This window comes from Euprymna scolopes, chromosome 31, assembly GCF_053919585.1.
Source record: "Euprymna scolopes isolate OS-2025 chromosome 31, ASM5391958v1, whole genome shotgun sequence".
In the NCBI taxonomy this organism is placed as follows: Eukaryota; Metazoa; Mollusca; class Cephalopoda; order Sepiida; family Sepiolidae; genus Euprymna; species Euprymna scolopes.
In genome coordinates, this window is record NC_136512.1 from 67,122,869 (window position 1) to 67,140,890 (window position 18,022).

General features: G+C 34.4%; 2 protein-coding genes across 2 annotated transcripts in view; both read left to right on the plus strand.

Moving 5' to 3' along the window:
- The window catches only part of LOC145255790 (serine/arginine-rich splicing factor 6-like), a 563,981-nt gene that overhangs the window by 266,471 nt on the left and 279,488 nt on the right, over positions 1–18,022 (plus strand). The gene's annotated exons all lie outside the window — the stretch shown is intronic.
- LOC145255786 (mevalonate kinase-like) overlaps positions 1–18,022 on the plus strand; it is a 31,320-nt gene that overhangs the window by 3,265 nt on the left and 10,033 nt on the right. Inside the window, exons 2-6 of the mRNA XM_080114459.1 lie at positions 1,987–2,134; positions 3,647–3,788; positions 4,602–4,858; positions 11,168–11,213; positions 16,336–16,423. Coding sequence (XP_079970585.1) covers positions 1,987–2,134; positions 3,647–3,788; positions 4,602–4,858; positions 11,168–11,213; positions 16,336–16,423 — 681 coding nt within the window. The remainder of the gene's footprint in view (positions 1–1,986; positions 2,135–3,646; positions 3,789–4,601; positions 4,859–11,167; positions 11,214–16,335; positions 16,424–18,022) is intronic.

The following is an 18,022-nucleotide window of genomic DNA, read 5'->3' on the forward strand; positions in this document are numbered from 1 at the left end:
TAAAACTTTTTCTACTATTTTTAATTAAATTTTAAATGTTAAATTTTCCCAAAAAGTTAACAATTGACATTTTTTGTCTTGCACAAAAAACGTACCTAAATATTTTTTAAAAAAGGTTTTTGAAATAATTAATTTATTTATTTGTTGTCTAAGATTTAGGATGATTTTCTATGAGAATATGCAAAAATATTATAAGTACCTGGATTTCAAATAATTCCACTTATTCATATAGGTAACCAGTTACTTCGCGTCGATCTAGAGTCTAGATCGACACTGTTTACGTTTGTATTCGATAAAAAGCAAACTATGGAAGACCAAACAGCCCAAAAAAACTTAGTTTTCAGTAACGAAAATTTCAATGTATTATTAACGCTGAGGCTGGCCAGTATCAGATGGGTGACCATTTGTATGAGTTTGGTTTTTAATGTGTATGTGTGTGGGGGCCAGGCTCCCAAAAATGGGGGAGGGGCAATTTAAAGCAGAATAAAAAAAATTATTTCAGCGCGTTTGGTCCACCGTAGTCGAAAGGCGGCAAACGTTTTCAAACGGGATCGAAAAAATGATGCTATATCAAAGGGCACAATATTTATCGAATTTTTTTTTTTTTTTGTATCGATTCTTCAAAGCATGCCCTGTTAAATAATGGTCATGCATTATTCGGCTCGCTAAAAAAAAATTGTTAATTTATTTATCAAAGATTTTAAATAGCTTTTTTCGTATAAATATTAAAAAAAATTTTTTTTTGTTTTGCTTAACTTAAATTAATTATTTTACTTAACATATTCACCGAATTTCACACTTCAAAACTCAAAAGCAGGATAATTAAACACAATCGAAGTTCTGATATTCAGACGTCAAAATAAGGTATGCAAACAAATTTTTTTTTTTTTTTTTTTTTTTTTTTTTAATCTATATTTCTGTCCCTTACAACAACACAATATGTTATGTTCAGTGTTAGATGATTATTTTAAGCATATTTGTACCACCTCAAAACAAGAGGGGGGGGGGTTTGTAAGTAAAAATATATATATATAAATATCGTTTATGAAAAATAAGTACACTGTTATAAAGTTCATTCTTCTCTTAATAATCGCTGAAAATTTCGTATTGATCGGATAATTACTTAATTTTTGGTAGATTTTTAAAAAGACGGTCCGTCAAAAAGTATGTACCTGCCCCCCCCCCCCCAGTTTTGGCGGTGCCTATACTTAATTGTCATGTTGTATTTAGAAACATATCCAAAAATTACAAAAAAACAATAAGATAAAAACTTATTTATTAATGAAAATAGTTTTTGAAATAAATTTGAAGTTTATGCATATAAACAGTATGAAGTCAGGGGAAGTAACTCGGTCCGTTTTATTACAAGTAATAGTGGATGTTGCTGATTTATTAAATCTTTAATGCACATGTTTCATGTAATAATGCAATAATATTTAACTAATTGCAAAATGATAAATAACATTGCTTTTTAGTTGAAATTGACATAATATGTGAGTAGATTCCATTGGTTTCTTAATGAAAACTCAATTTTTCGATTGTTGAATTTTGCTATTGTAACAAAGAACCGTTGTAGCATTTTTCTCAGAACTCTTGAGGAGTACTTGTATCCTTAGAAATCCAGTGGGTCATCATTCCACACGCATACATATGTCCTCTGCTATTTTTAAACTCATTCCTTTCCCATGTGTGTTATTTTGATACGTTTCTATATCTCGCTTTTAAATAAACCTGAATGAGAGTTAATTCTTATTCAGTTTAAAATCTTCTCCACCCATTGGCCAGTTCTTTAATAGTTTGCAGATCATCTTGTTCTTTTATACCTTTTGTGTTTGCGGATTTCTATGTCCGTAATGGTTGTACAACAGTAAAAAGCAAATAAAAACTATTGGATAATATAATTTTATTTTAATTAAATTCGAAATCCGGAAAAAAAAAAAAAAAAGGAACTAACGGTTAAGAAAAACATTTTTGGTTTCGTTTCAGATGGCAATTTCTTGCAGTGTGGGAAACCGAACATTTGTACGCTTGACGCCAACCGAAAATGGAACTGTCAATATAGTCATATCTATCTTTGATATCAATGAAAAATGGTCTCTGGAATCCCTTCAAGATTTGTTGCAGCAATTTAAAGGTATTAAGTAAAGAATTTTCACATGCATGTACATATGTGCTTATGAAAACATATTGTAAGGAATTTTCAAGTGTTTGTTTCAATAGTGCTCAATATATAGCAGAGCATCAACATAGCTGCATCTGGTTATTCATTTTTTTCTTAACAGAATTATATAATTATGAAACAACTACATAAAATATGTAGTTAAAAAAAATGTTTTGGAATATTAAAATAATTTCCAATGATATCGTTAATGTTTACCTATTCATTAATTATTTTTTATTATTGCTTATGTTTGAATTCATGTTTTGAAACATGACATTAATCATAAAGCTATGACATCACAGCAAAGATATCATTATTTTGTTAAGGTAATGTTTTAATGTTTTCAATTTATAAGAAAGACAAAATAGGTCAGTCCTCAGATTGATCTCGTTTCCAGTCATGGCATCCACTTTATTTGTTGGGAATTTATTATTTACTATTAATTAGTGATAGGAGGGCACCAATATTTTTCCAATTACCAATTCCTCCAGTTCTTTTTAAATTTCTAAATATAGGTTTGTTTTTAGGGGGGGGGTAGATTATCACAAAAACTCCATGTAATAAGTGCATATATTTATATTTTCTCAAATGTAAAGACACGCTTATGGGTGTGACCTATAGGTTTTAGTCTTTTTGGTAGTTTAAAATCAGTAAATATTTATCATTAATAAGAGAAAAATGTGGAAAATTGAGTTATAAACAAAATCAAAGAAATAAATCAATAAAAAAAATCGTTTTGGGCATCAGAAAACCGGCACAAATTTTTCTGATTCCGATATCCCTAAATGTTTGGATTTCTTCTTCTTTTTTTTTTTTTTTTTTTTTTTTTTTCAATTCCTGATTCTGATTAATCGTCCCAACACTATTATTAATGCAGTATTTTCCATTTCTAAAAACAATTAAGATCTTTAATATTTCAAATTGAGACAAATTCTGAAATGTGTTTATTATGTTTCAAAAAATTTGTGACTGACAAACAAAATCTGTATTCATATAAAATAGCTTCTAATTTATAGCATGTAGAATGTCGATACTCTTTTTAGCACAATACACTTATGGTTACAATCAACTCCCCAAACTCTGTGCTGGCGGAGCAAAAGGCGATGAGTCAAGTCTGTTCTCTTTATTTTTACCTGGGTCTCTGTCGATTGATAATGTACGTCTACAATTGGTTTTGATAAATTCTTAATTAGCATACTTCAACATGAAAACAAAACAAAACGTTTACAATTGAAATTAACCTTGAAATCACAGCCGCCCTCCAAACATGACACCTACCGATGATTTTGAGTTAAACCATAATAATAGCATCTATCATTTCTATTCTGGTTATATGTCATAAAACAAACCAAACCAATCCTTTTTAAACATTCTCTTTATAGGTTATATTATATCACATTTAATTTGCTTAACACAAAAACAAAGAAAAAATATGATTTCAAGTTGTTTCCCTTTTCTTTTTTTTTTTTTTTTTTTTTTAAACAGAGGATGAATTAAATGAAAAACCAACTCCTGCAGTTTTGAAAAAACTGAAATATTTCCTCAATATCAAATCTGACAACATGACCAAAAAGGAGCAACCGCTCGTCCTTTTCCTCTACCTATATTTAGGAATTTGTAAAGATAAGTAAGTATTTCTGACATCATTTCTGACCAATTAGTATCACTTCCTTTTTCATGAACCCTGGTTTATTTCTAGGCTAGGTTGATCCTGTAACGTCTTTGAGATCTTTGTCTAAAGCACATCCTGTTCACAATATCAAGCTAAATCCATCTGAACAAATATATTTGAACTAATATTTATACTAGTAGAATTATTTACCAATATTTAATAATTAATTTAAACACAAGATCTTTTAATAGATGAATGATTTAATCATAACTTCTCACATGATCGTCCAGTGAACTGCAAAGTCGAAGGGGCAGGGTCTACAATTATTTATTTTATAAATGTATGACTTGCTTATTTATTATTTTGTCAGACCATCTCAAAAACATGTCTTTTCAATCAAATCTCCCACACAAGACACCCAGTGATTGGTAACTGATACTCTCTCAATCATATGTCTAATGAAAGTTCTAGAAATTAATGACCTTGCTCCTCTCCACTCTCAATCATATGTCAGACATCATTTTCATCTAATTTTTCTCACTATCTATTTTCTTGAACTCTCAACTTATTTTCAGATAGATCCCATAACATCTTTGAGAGCTTTGTCTAAAGCACATCCTGTTTATAGCATTAAGCCAAATCCACCTGAACAAATATATTTTAACTAATATTTATTCTAAAGATGGATTTTAAATAAAGAGGATAAATAAAGACCTTGTCAGTCTAATACATGCTATCATGTAAAAATGGACATTAAACTGGTACTACTACTACTACTACTACTACTACTATGATGATGATGATGATGATGATTTTTTTTTTTTTTAGAGGTCTTCCATCTGCCAAGTTTCAGTATGCCAGTGATCTTCCAATATCTTCCGGTTTGGGTTCCTCTGCAAGTGTATGCGTCTGTCTTGCTGCAATTCTTCTGCAGCATCAAGGGTTAATCAGTTCTGCAACCGGGGGAGATTCCAATACTAATTGGTCAAACGAAGAATTAGAAATGATCAACACGTGGTCTTTTAGAGGAGAATGTATCATGCATGGCAATCCCTCTGGCATTGATAATACCATTTGTACATTTGGTAAGTGAACATGTTTATCAACTATGTTAAAATCTCTCTCATTTGAGGGTTCTGTAATTAAACTGGCTCTACCTTTTCTTCTTCTCTGCAACTTCTCTCTCACAGATGTGATGTTGCTTGTCTCAGTCTATTTCATAAAGACTATTATGGCACGTGTTCTTTTAGAATTGTCTGATCTATTCTCTGCTTCCTTTGTTCCAGCTTGTTTGGCTTGTTGGTCTAGTGGTCTCCATCAATTAACTGTTTTGATATCTCATTGTAGTACAGCTTCCTATTCTTTCCAAGAACTGCAAGGCTGTGAAACTCCCTTCCTGCTCACTGTTTTCCTTCTATCTACAGCCTTGGTCTTTTCAAGACTAAGGTCAATAGGCATCTCCTTTTATTTGCGATAATCATCTTTCATTCTTATTAGCTTATTACATCAAATGGCTTCTTGCTTTGTCTCAAGCGATCTCTGAAAATTAGCTCTAGCGCATCTTCTACTGGACCATTTTTCATAATTTTTGGAATTTGTACTGATTTCGACATGACACTTAAGTACATAATAATGTTTTTCCCCTGTAATGCCTTTGTTCAAAAATACACAATTGGGTCAGACAACAAACTATAGTCAAGTTGCACCAAATTTTCTTCTGCAAAACAACAAAACCAAACACCACGAATAAATATTTGAAGATATAAAGAACTCCAAACATACAAGCTTTTTCCAAAATTATTGGGTTTAGCATTAAATAGCCCGAAAAGATTGATATACCGTAAAACAAAACAACCAAACGAAACCAAACCGCATGAATAAATATTTGAAAATATAAAAAAATTTAAAGAATAAAAACTTTTCTAAAATAATTGGATTCAACATTATATAAAATAAAAAGGGTTCATATGCTGTAAAAATGAGCAACCAAACTAAACTTCATGGATAAATATTTGAAGATATAAAGAACTTGAAGCATGAAAATGTTTTACGAAATTACTGGATTCAGCATTAAAATGTTTGATGCGCCGAAAAACAAAAATAACCAACCTATAAGATACCAAATGTAACCAATTACTCAGTCAATGTTATAATAATGCAACACAATATGAACTCTCCTCCAAAAATTGAACCTGAGAAAACTAGAGATTCATTGGTTGATACTTGTAATCAAGACATTAAAAAATGAAAATATAAAAAAGGTTTCACTTAATTTGATTGAGTAGTTTACAGCGAAAAAACAATACACAAAAATATTGTAAAAATAGAATTCACTTGGATACTTGTACAGTTTAATCAAAACATTAAAAATGAAAATATCAAAAAGGTTATATTGTACATATCCATTATGGAATGAAACTTTCTGCAAAAAAAAAAAATTTCACTTAATTTGATCAAGTAGTTTTTTTACAGTGAAAAAACAATTTGTTATGGTACTGATCAAAGGGTAGCTATGTTTCAATTTTTAGGAAAGAAAGATGGGGAGGGGGGTGCCCGCGCTTTAAACTGAGTTATCTCCCCCCTGACGTGTTCTAAAAATCCAAACATGGTTACCTTCAGTGCGCTGCCATGAAAACGTTTATTTCCGCTGTAAAAAAAAAAAAAAAAATACTTCATCAAATTAAGTGAAATATGTTCAGTATAATTTTTTTCTGATATTTTCATTTTTTTAATGTCTTGATTAAACTGTACAAGTACTCATTGGTTGATTCAACTTTGGATGCTTCTTTGTTATAAGACCAAAAATCGAAATATTGAATTTCAAGTGAAACCAATGGTATCTACTAAATTGTCACGTCACAGTAATGAACATATCCAAAAATTACAAAAACAATAAGGGACAAATTTAGTTATTAATGAGCTTTTTAAGATAATAGAATTTTGTTAAAAAAGAAACCGGAGAATTCGAATCATAACAAGGAAGTTAATTATTTTCTGAAAATTGAAATTCTTCGGCCAATTTAGTAAAACTCAATTTTCGTTAATTATCTTCAAAAACTTTCATTAATAATTAATTTTCTATCATATCATTTTTCGTAATTTTTGGATGTGTTCATTAATGTAACTGACATGTAGATATCATTTATCTTACTTGAAATTCAATATTTCGAATTTCGCTCAAATAAAGAAGTACCTAAATTTGCTTGTCTGCTGCCAATGTGTAGCTCTGGTCTACAATTCCTACGAGGCATTGGTTAGTATCATTATTGTGTGTGTGGAAAAAATGTTTGATACTCTGCAATGCAACCTGCGCCTATTGTAGATCCCCAAAAGTGCAAGGATTTGAAGAGTAAACAAGCCTCAAACTCAAACTTTAAGTGTAGGAGATGCAAGGATAATGCACATCCTATCAACGGTTGTCGCAACAGAGAGCTTGTACTAGATAATGTAATACTCTGGAGATGGTAGTGTAATGCTATCAGCGTCTCTCTGACTTAGCGTTAGAAAGTAAGTAAAAAGAAAAAATAGATAAAAATACAACAAAAATAAAGAGAAAATGGGTTTATCATCATAACAAAGGCATAGGAAGTTGTTCACCAAGGAACACAAAAGAAAGCTAAAATGGGATTGTTAATCAAGGTGTGTCGGACAGAAGATCAGACATGAATGTGGATATATTTAGGGTTAGTTTACAAGCAGTTTTAGGTGTGGTAATAGGTTTTTGCGACAGTTTGCAAACCGTCTTGTGTTTGTAACAGTCAACAACAGTTTTGAGTTGGACACAAGAGAGAGAGATCGAACTGGGGAACTGTTTGTTAGGAGTCTCGAACCCAACCCTTTATTATTACGGGGGTACTGTGTTCGGACTCCAGCTAGGCTCTGGGACATAGTTGCTGATTCTCTGTTTTGAATGTTACTTTTCACTGTCTTCGTTCAGGATTGAACTCAGCACCTTTGGGTAACTGTAAACTTTGATACAACGTCTAGGACCACTCGGCCATATGTCACTAGGTAACATTCAAAACAGAGAATCAGCAACTATGTCCCAGAGCCTAGCTGGAGTCCGAACACGGTACCCCTGTAATAATAATAAAGGGTTGGGTTCGAGACTCCTAACAAACAGTTCCCCAGTTCGATACAAAACACCTGATGAAGGCCGGAGGGCAAAACGGCCGAAACGTTGTGACTATAAAAACCAAGATGAGGAAGTCAGTCAATAAATGAAAACACCTCATCTCAAAAATACAGACAATTACTAGAGAGTTTTAGTTGATCAAGATAGGCTGACATTAACTAATGAACGCAGCTTCGACAGATGTAGATGTGAACTTTAATGTGTAGAGGGTCGATGGTGTCAGACACACACCCAGATTGCAACTGATATTTGCGGAATGTGTCGGAATCTGTATTTTTTGCATTTTGTTTTATTTTCTTTTTTTATAATTGTGAACCTGTGCATGTCCACCTTGGCACCTGCCAATATGAGAAATGACGACACGGCCAGAATAGAAAATAAAAGGAGAAATACATGACACATAACGTTGGGATCTGCGATTGTTATCGAACAGTGTAACACATGGTATTACACTAGACTCTTTCTGCTACCTAGGAACTGGTGGTAGATACGATATCAGTATGACCACAAAGATGAAGGCAACATGGGCAAAATTTTGTGAACTATCCCTCTTTATCTCTGTTAAGTTGTATAGTTGCTGTATCAAAAGCGTCATGTCATATGTCAGTGAATTCTGAAACCTCACTCATCGCTTTCTTGTCTGACTACAGCATAATGATGGATCCATACTTCAAAATCAACATATAAGGTTAGGGGATTTGCTGAAAGTACTACATTTGTTCAGTGAAAAGGTTATCTCTAAGATGAATCAGTTATGTGATGTGTTCATCTTCCTGAATGCAAAAACATGGATGTTTAAAATCGCAGGAAGGTTGGCTGGCCAAGGAAAACTTGGAAGCAAATGATTAGACAAGACTGCACAGAATTGATTGGCCAAATAAAAAATTTCATGGATAAGGACCATTGTGTGTCTATAGAGACAATAAGTACACAATTTGATGTCAGTGTGGGAACTGTACATGCAATTATTTGCAAGAGACTGAAGATGCAGAAGATTTGTGTGAAGTTTGCCCCATGCATCCTTGTCAAAGACTGTTATACCAAGATGGGCATCAAGACAGTTCCTCACTCTCCCTATAGTCCAGACCTTGCTCCCTGTGACTTTTGGTTATTACCTAAGCTCAAGGAAAACCTTAGAAGCTGTCGTTATGAGACAATTGGAGATAAAAGAGGCTGTGATGAAGGTCATTCACACAATCACTCAAACGGACTTCCATTAGGCCTTTCAGAAGTTGTTGGAACAATACAACAAGTGCATTGCAGCTGGAGGAGATTAGTTCGAAGGGGACTAGTTTCATGTGCGTATTATTAATAAAATTGCCCATACGAAAAAAAAAGTCTGGAAACTTGTTGAAGGTACCTCGTATCTTAAATCACAGGTAGGTTGGCCGTCGAAGGAAAACTTGGAAGACCACACGGAGTGGAATTTTGAGAAATTTAATCCACTGAACTGTGAGAACTGGAGAGTGAGCGGCCGTAATATCAGAAAACGTTTAATTTCTGAACAAGGAAAAAAAAAATGATGTTAAATGAATAGATGAAAAACAACACACAGATATTGACATTGTATACGAACGACTTGTTGAAGACGTATGTGTGTGATCAGTCTTGTCGTTAATGTGCTGCCCTCATCAAAATGCTAATCAATATTTTGTCTAGACAACTAGTTAATTCGAAATGGAATAGAAAAAAAATGAAAAACAGTTAAACAGAAAAGAAAATAATGTCGCAGCGAGATTAGAAGTCACTCCAAACAGAAGAAACAGTGAAGACTGAATTTGTCCCTCATTAAAAAAAAAGGTACCGTTACAAAACATGACAGTGTTACGTTGTCGTATCATAAAATGAGCGTTTGTTGTATTGTCTATTTATAACGGATTGAGTGTTTAATTATCTTATCAGAGTTAATGTCGTGTGTGTGATTTTCTAGTGGTCTTTCTATTACATATATTCATATGCTATTAAGTGTGAATATGTGTGTGACATATCATGTATTTTCAGACATACCTTCTGCCATTTCGTTGGTTCATCTGGAAATTCTCGTCTGGGAGGGAAGCTTGATACCTGTTTTTGGGGACGAAGATTTATTTCACTCCGAGACAAGAAATTGGTTCTATAGTTTTTTTTTATTTATGTTTATTCGCAGAAGATTGGAAAGTGAATTTGGCCTGTGTTGTTTCTTCTTCTAGGTCTTATTTCTACCACGTCAGCGTTCGTTCCCCCCCCCACACACACACACCCAGTGAAGGGGAAGCCGTCCGCTCTCTTCCAAATCCCAAGCAAATCTCCTCGATTCAGCTAACCTGATCACATGACTCACACGCAATCAAATCAGCTGATCTTGACTTCCGGTCAACGTGTCTACACTATAACTCACACATCTCCCCCTCTCTCTCTCTCTCTCTCTCTCCCTTTCTCTCTCTCTCTCTCTCCCTCTCTCTCTCTCTATCCATTCTCTAACAACAGCTCTATATCTGAACTAAACTCTCAGCTAAAACTTACTCAGTTATTTGTGACCCTCTTTATCTCTTGCCATAATTGTTCTGTCTAATAGCCAGTGTCTCTGAATATATATCCACTTCCCCCTGAAAATCAGATAACTCTAATACATGTAAATTGATCAAGTAGTTTTATTTTTATAAAGAAAATCATTTTTAAGTGATTACTGGGAATTTGTAGACATTACAACATAAATCTCGCAATTATATAATTTATTTTATTTTATTCTTTATTTTGAATCCTTTGAGATGAGGCTTTATTATTTGTGTATTCATTTTTTGCATTTTTTTGAGTACTTCATAGTTGTTGTTTCACCATGTTTCTGCCAAATCATTCTCTGGGTTTCTTCAGATGACGAGTTGGCCATAAAGTGGTGTAACAACAACAACAACTATGAAGATGATTGTAACAGTCTGCAAAAAAAGGAACACATAAATCTCGCAAATTTGAATCATTGATTTATCTCCCTTTGTTGTTTTTTTTATTTTTATTTTTTTTATTTAGATTGTTTTCAACAAAACTGCCGCTCTTCTGTCACTCATAACATTTGATTTTCTTAAAAATAAAACTACTTGATTAATTTATGAAATTTTTTAGTATGATATTTTAGTTTTGTCACAGTTGCATACATCATACAGATTTTTCTTTATTTTTGTTTTTTAATATAGTGGGATTTCTGGACAAGAACCTATTGTCCTATACGTCTGGCAAAAAACAATTAACCTTATCTATCTAAATCAATCCAATTTTCCTTTTTCAGGTGGAGTGATCGCATATGAAAAGGGAAAAATTGAACATTTAAATAAGTAAGTTTTCTACAATTATTATGTTTTTTTTTACTATAATTTACATTGGAATTTAAGTCTTTGAATAGGATACGTCTTCAGCAATCAGTCTGACAATGGCTTTGTTGCTGTCTGGCTTAAATATGGTTCTGTTATGTCCTAGGAATTCCACCCTTCATGCTTTATCTTCTCTCTTTGATAAGAAGTTAGTTTATTGCTAATCACCTGAGGTGCCCTTACCAGGAAATGCTGACAGAACTGCTCAGGCATTTTTGTAGGTCAGTGTGCTTCTCATAGTGCACTGTTTTATTTTTAAAACCTCACCTTGTGAGCATGCATTCATGGCACAGACTGTGATTGTCCGCTCATTATGCTGGTTCAAAGTCATTGTTCAATTCAGTTCTGACACTGGTCGTCAATTGGGTAAGTTATCTCAGTAACTGCTGCAACAGAAGAATTCTCTTTCCAGATAAATCTGCGATGCCCATTTAAAATAAGTAACAAAGTTTTATTGTTTTGGAGTTTATAATAATGCTCGTTTTCTTCTACTGAATAACAGACTTGAAAATCAGGAATCTTAGCCCGACCAAATCAAAACTATTATTACTCTATTATTTTAATGTTTCGTTGTATTTTCATTTTATTATGCATGCATGTTCCATATAAATATTCTTAATTTTCTTCCTTCGCTAAAACATAACTTTCATACCCCAATATATAATAAACTAGCCTGGGTGGCCGGCGTTGCCCGGTTATTTGGAGGTGTGTTTTGAGCAAAAAAAAACAAAAAAACGTGGTAGTAGGAGGGCAAGCTTGAACCCATACCGTGAAGGTGGAAAAGAATGTGAAAAAAAATGTGATATCTTTGCTGTTGCGTTCATCGCCAAACCGGAAGTGGTGAAGGTTTAAATTAAGGCTAGTCAATCGAAAAGAGGGGATGGCTTTCGAAAATATCGGCGAAAAAAGAGACCCCCCCCTCCTTGTAGAAAAGTGCCCAGTTGAGAGTGAAGGAATTAATATTTTTAGCCAATTTTTAGATATTTGTTATCTAAAGGGTTGAGCTTCAAAACGATACGAATCAGTATGTCATTGTGGTTCCTGGCTATACTCAAAGACATTTAAAAATGATCTATACCAAAGCCAGGGACCACACCATAATCTCTCGTTACTAGCAATAGATTGTATAGCAAATCTGTTCAAACTGTGCTAGTGACCCACCAGTCTTCACTAGTCTGTTTTTAACATAATGACAAATCAATGATCAGGTGTATATGTCAAATCTGAATAGACCTGTCATATTAGCTCTGATACCATGTTGGCAAGGTTGGATATACTAAATTTTGATGAACTCTAGACAACCACATAATGAGTTCCAATAGGAAGATATCATTTACAAGTTCTCAGTTATTACTCTAGGGGTTATAAACAAATTGAAGTCTTCAATCTCTTTTTTTTTCTCTCCAGACAAGGCCACTAGATGTAAGAAGCTAAAAAAAAAAACTAGCCATTGATTTTTTTTTTTTTACATGGGAGTCACCACTTATCAAGGCCCGGAGGCCACTCGAGGATAAGGGTTATCGCATGTTTAAGGGGGCGGTTTATCAGGAATTTGTTTATGTTGGACTTGAGGACATTCAAGTTGTAGTCAGGTGGGAAACAGGCATGTAGTTCTAAGAAAGAAGCTTTGTTCATGGAATCTACGTTTTGATTTAGGCACAGATAAAGAGTGGGGAAAATAATTGACAGTGGTTTCAGCTAGACGGGTGTTTTTTGTGAAAGATTGGTGAAGGGGTACCAGAGATTGGAGCTCAGACGAGCACTTGCCATGAAAGTAATGAGATAACACAAAGACAGGCTCACAATGTTTCTTCTGTGGGAGAGAGGTTGCAGGGAAGAGAAAAGGGCGTCCCCCACTAAGTTACAAAGTATATTTTGAACTCTGTCAAGGCAGGATAGGCTGTTTTTAGCAGCTCTTGCCCAGATGTGGCAGCAGTACTCCATCCTTGGACATACTTGGCTTTTATATTGATAGAGAACTGCATCAGCAATGAGATATCTACTGGAGTGGTAGAAGGATCCCACCATTTTTCCAGCGACCTTGGCAACAGATTTGATGTAACGTGTTCCATTTCAGATCAGGAGTAAAGGTCAATCCCAGCTGTCAAACCATGGAGCCTCCCCAAGACAAGAGCTATCCATTTCAATTGATGCCAGGTGGGGATCAGAGCGTTGATGATGTAAAGATAGAAGCTTAGTTTTAGATGCATTAAAAGTAACCAGCCACCTCTTACCCCATTGTACCACACACTCAGGATCAGAGGAGAGAGAATCAGAAAGAACTTTGTCATTTACGGCCTTTGATGTGTTGCCATAGATGGTAGTGTCATCAGCATAAATTTCAACGATTTTAAGATGTGTTTTGAGAGATCATTGATGTAGATCAAAAAGAGAGTTGGGCCCAGGATGGACCCCTGAGGGACTCCAGAATTAATACTGTGGCCTTCTTATTTCTGCCCATCAACCACTACTCTTATGAGCCTATCAGAGAGAAATGATTTAATAATTGATAAGTATTAGATGGATAGATTCCAACCCAGAAAATGGCAATTCTTTCCCCATCATCAAAAACATTGCTCATGGAATGTGAGGACTAAAGGACAAAATAATGGAAGCGAGAGTTATAAGGCTGCCAAAGTAAACCTAAGGTTGACTTTCTATTCCCCTTAAAAAATATTAGGCTAAAATTTTTTTGATTTCAATACTCCAAAAGTTCTGATTTTTCCCAATTATAATTAATTGTCCAAATGTAACGTGGCCATTACATTTTCACTCGTCGTATGCAGAGATAGTTGCAAAGGAACAAAGGAAAGAAACTCCACTCAGCCTCCTCTTAGTTTAAACAAATGGCATTTATTAACGGTCATTTCATCAACAAATCACGGACACATAATTTTTCAAGCCAGCGACAATATGGGCGCATCCCTGCATTTCTCTCGGGTCAACTACCCATTTCCCAATGCACAGCTACAACCCGTTATGTCTGCAGCTTGCCCCATAGCACAAGGCTGTTCAAACATTTTTGGTTAAACGTTCAGATTGCATCTTGTTTTAAAAGCCTAGCAGGGACATTTCTCCGCGAGAAAAGTAAATTTTTATTTGTGACTACTACAAATGGAGTCCTTAATGGTCTAGTCAAAATCACATCACCCTGCCATGGGAGGGAGAAAAATCATTCATCAACTGTTGATTTATTTCAACTGTAATTCAGATGAGAAGAGGGAATGGGAGAGAGCCGATCACTTAATTATTGTAAGGTTTTGTTAGATTAATTTAGAACAGATCTTGTCTCTTCAAAGCTTCGTGAAAGGTACCCCTCTCCCCATAACCTATCCACAACCTTTTGTCTAGTTTACATCCTGTTTACAATTTCACGGTAAATCCATCTGCACAAAGTATATTTAGTTCATATTTGTATTCACAAACATATCAACAAAATTCGATCTGACCCTTTTATCATTTGATATTAAATAACTTTCTCTGCCTTGGCGTTTTGGTTAGGAGCAAAGTCTAGCATCTGTTCTGATGCTAGACTTTTTAATTCTTGTGACAATCCGGAGTGCCACTTTTTGGGGAGCTACGTTTTCCTCACATTAAAAATCAACTAGTGTCAGGGCGATTAATCGGAATCGGGAATCGGAAAAATCGGAGCTGTTTGGGGTATCAGCATCGGAATCAGAAAAATTTTAGCTTATTTTCCGATGTTAAAACCGATTCCTTAAATTATCTTTTTTTATTTGATTTTGGTTTAAGAAACATCTTCCACTGCTTGTAGTAATGATAAAATAATAAATATTTATTGATTTAAACTTCCAGTAAGACTAAAATCTCTAGATCACCCCCTCACAAGTGTGTTTTTACGTTTGAGAAAGCATATGCACATTTCAGATGTGTTTTTACAGAAATCAGAGCAGGATAACACTTTTATAGTTAAATATTTAGAGATTTATAAAGAATTGGAATTGGTAATTGTATCGGAATCCGGAAAAATATTGGAATCGTTCCATCACTAAAATCAACTTTTTGCCTACTTCTGCTGTCATGGGGAAAGCAAGTAAATAGATTATTTTATAAAATCTGAAAAAATAAATAAATAAAAGCATCTTCATGTTGTGTTTAAACCTTGTGTCACGCATACACAGCAACAAAGTTGACATAATTATTATAAAACCAAAATCCACAAATTATATTCCTACCTTAATCACTGTAATGTTTTCTTGTACGTGCTTCTGTTTAATTCTTCCTGACTGACTGAATGAAACTCTACCTACAAATAAGTTTTTTCATACCTCCAAGAGGATTAACTCAAGACAAGAACTTATGGAAAAAAGAGGAATTTTATTCAATTTAATCTTTGCTCCAAATTATTGACACTGTCACTTCTGCCTACATTCCATCACTGCCTATGTTTACAAAAACCAAGCTTATTCCCTGAAAGGTCACACCCCTATAACCTATTCACAACCTTTTGTCTAATTTATATCCTGTCTATGACTTCATGCTAGATCCACCTGCACAAAGTATATTCAGTTAATATTTGTACTTGCAGGGTCAGAGAGAGAAAGAATGAGTGATCAAAATCGCTAACTAATTATATTTTACCTTTTAAACATTAAAGTCAACAAATTGTATTCCTACCTTAGTCACTAGTGTTTCCTTGTACGTGTTTCTACATGATTCGATAGAATGCCACCTACAAATATGTTACATTATACCTCATAAAGAATCAACTCTAGACAAGAACTGAGGGGAGACAGTGGACATTTAATCAACTTGATATGTTCCAAATTACTCACCAATGGGCGAGGGTCAAAGAAAGAAATGGATAAAAATCTCTAATTAATTATATTTTTTCAGCCCTTATCATTTTACATGTCCATGCATGCTTCAAAATCGACTATTTCCTTCTCTATCTCACTCTCTCTTTGAGCCATAAGAGTTCATATCCATTTCTATTATATTCCCACCTTGGGTTCATCAAGTTGACCCTGGTTGACCTTTAATTTTCAGTTATTTTCAACTAACTTTTATATACTAGTGAGTTTACTCACCTAATATCTAACATTAATCTTCTATATTTTTAAAGTCTTCAGCTGAATGGTTTGATAGTGAATAGCAAAGTCGAACGAAGTACAAAGAAAATGGTAGAAAAAGTTGCCTCAAAAATTGAACAGGTGAGTAATTATCATTGCCGTAACTATTCTACATCTACTAACTAACAAAAGAACTCTCATCCATTCTTTCAGTGTGAGTATACTATCAAAGGCTCCTTTTCTGCTCACATTTCCCTACATTGTTCAGATTTAATCTTCCTCTGAGGTCGTCAGGGCAAACTTATCTTTGATTCACATTTCACAACTATCATATCATTCTCATATCATTTCTATGCATGCAACGCATGTCTTCAAATCGCACTGGCCAGGTTTCACTATAATATATCATCACACTGTGTACACATGCCTGAGATTTTTCCTTTGGGTGAGATCCTGGATATGACCTTAAACTATATCTGATGGTGAGGCCCCAGGTTGCGAGCTTTGGGGGTGTGTGGAGCCACCCCTTAATTACCATTGCTCCCAGGTCCACTCTGACCCAGAGTGGTAGTACCTGTTGGTCCCAACTATTTAAATAGAAACTGACTTGAAAAAAAAACAAATATATTCTATTAAAAAATGGGTACTTGTGCATTTAACGAACCAGACGTAACTCAGCATTTGCTCGGCTTTGTTCGACGCATGACGTCAACAGCCGGATATAACCGAGCGTTGCCGATTAAGCAGACGAGAATTTCGCTATCAATTGGAAGAGTGTCACAACTCAAGAAACGTTTATTTGAAGAGTTTTTTAGAAAAAAAATTTGTTTTAAAAAGATAACTGACGAAATAATAATGAATATTACAAACCTTGCGGACCAGCTCCAGACCCCAGAGGCTGCACTAAACTTTTGCCAGCAACGGAAATTGTTGGCAGAAGAGAAAAGGTGTTTATTTACATTTTGGCCAGGATTGTGTACTTGCAAAGAGAACAAGCCTTTCCGACGGTTACGGTTGGAGGTGTAGAAGTGTAACATGTCGTCGATGGACCTCCATTAGGATTGGGACCTTCTCAAAATCCCGACTAACCATCGCATACTTATGGCATCTACAAAAAATCTCCATCGCGAATGTGGGTTACATTCTCGCCACACAATCGTGGATTGGAAAATTTGCTGCGTGATATATGCAGGGACTATTTTCTTAGGAATCCCCGGCAGATTGGAGGCCCAGGCCATACGGTAGAAATCGACGAGTCCGTTTTTAACCGCCGGCAGACTTGTGACACCGGTCTGGGTCTTCGGTGGATACGACCCCGCCGAAAAGGAGGGTTTCTTGGTCACTGTACCAAATAGGAAGGCCGAAACCCACCTTCCACTAATAAATAAAAAGGGGTTTGTATTACTGTACACATAGATTCGAAAAAGTTGTCAAAAAACAAATATATAAGAAATATTATCAAAGGCAAGATAAGTTACTTTTCTATCAAACTTTTCTACAAATCCTTGTTTCTGGCGAAAAAAATGTACAAATAATCCTTGTTCCTGCCCCCCCCCTTTTTTTACGTTAAAAATTTAAAAAAAACAGAAAAAAAACAGTTCAGACAAAAACAAAAGTTAACAAAAAAAAACTTGTCTTATATGTATTTATTTTGAAAACAGAAAACAATTCCAAGCAATAATTTAAAAAAAAAAAAAAAAACATAAATTAACGGTAGGTTTTTGCTTTTTATTTATTTAT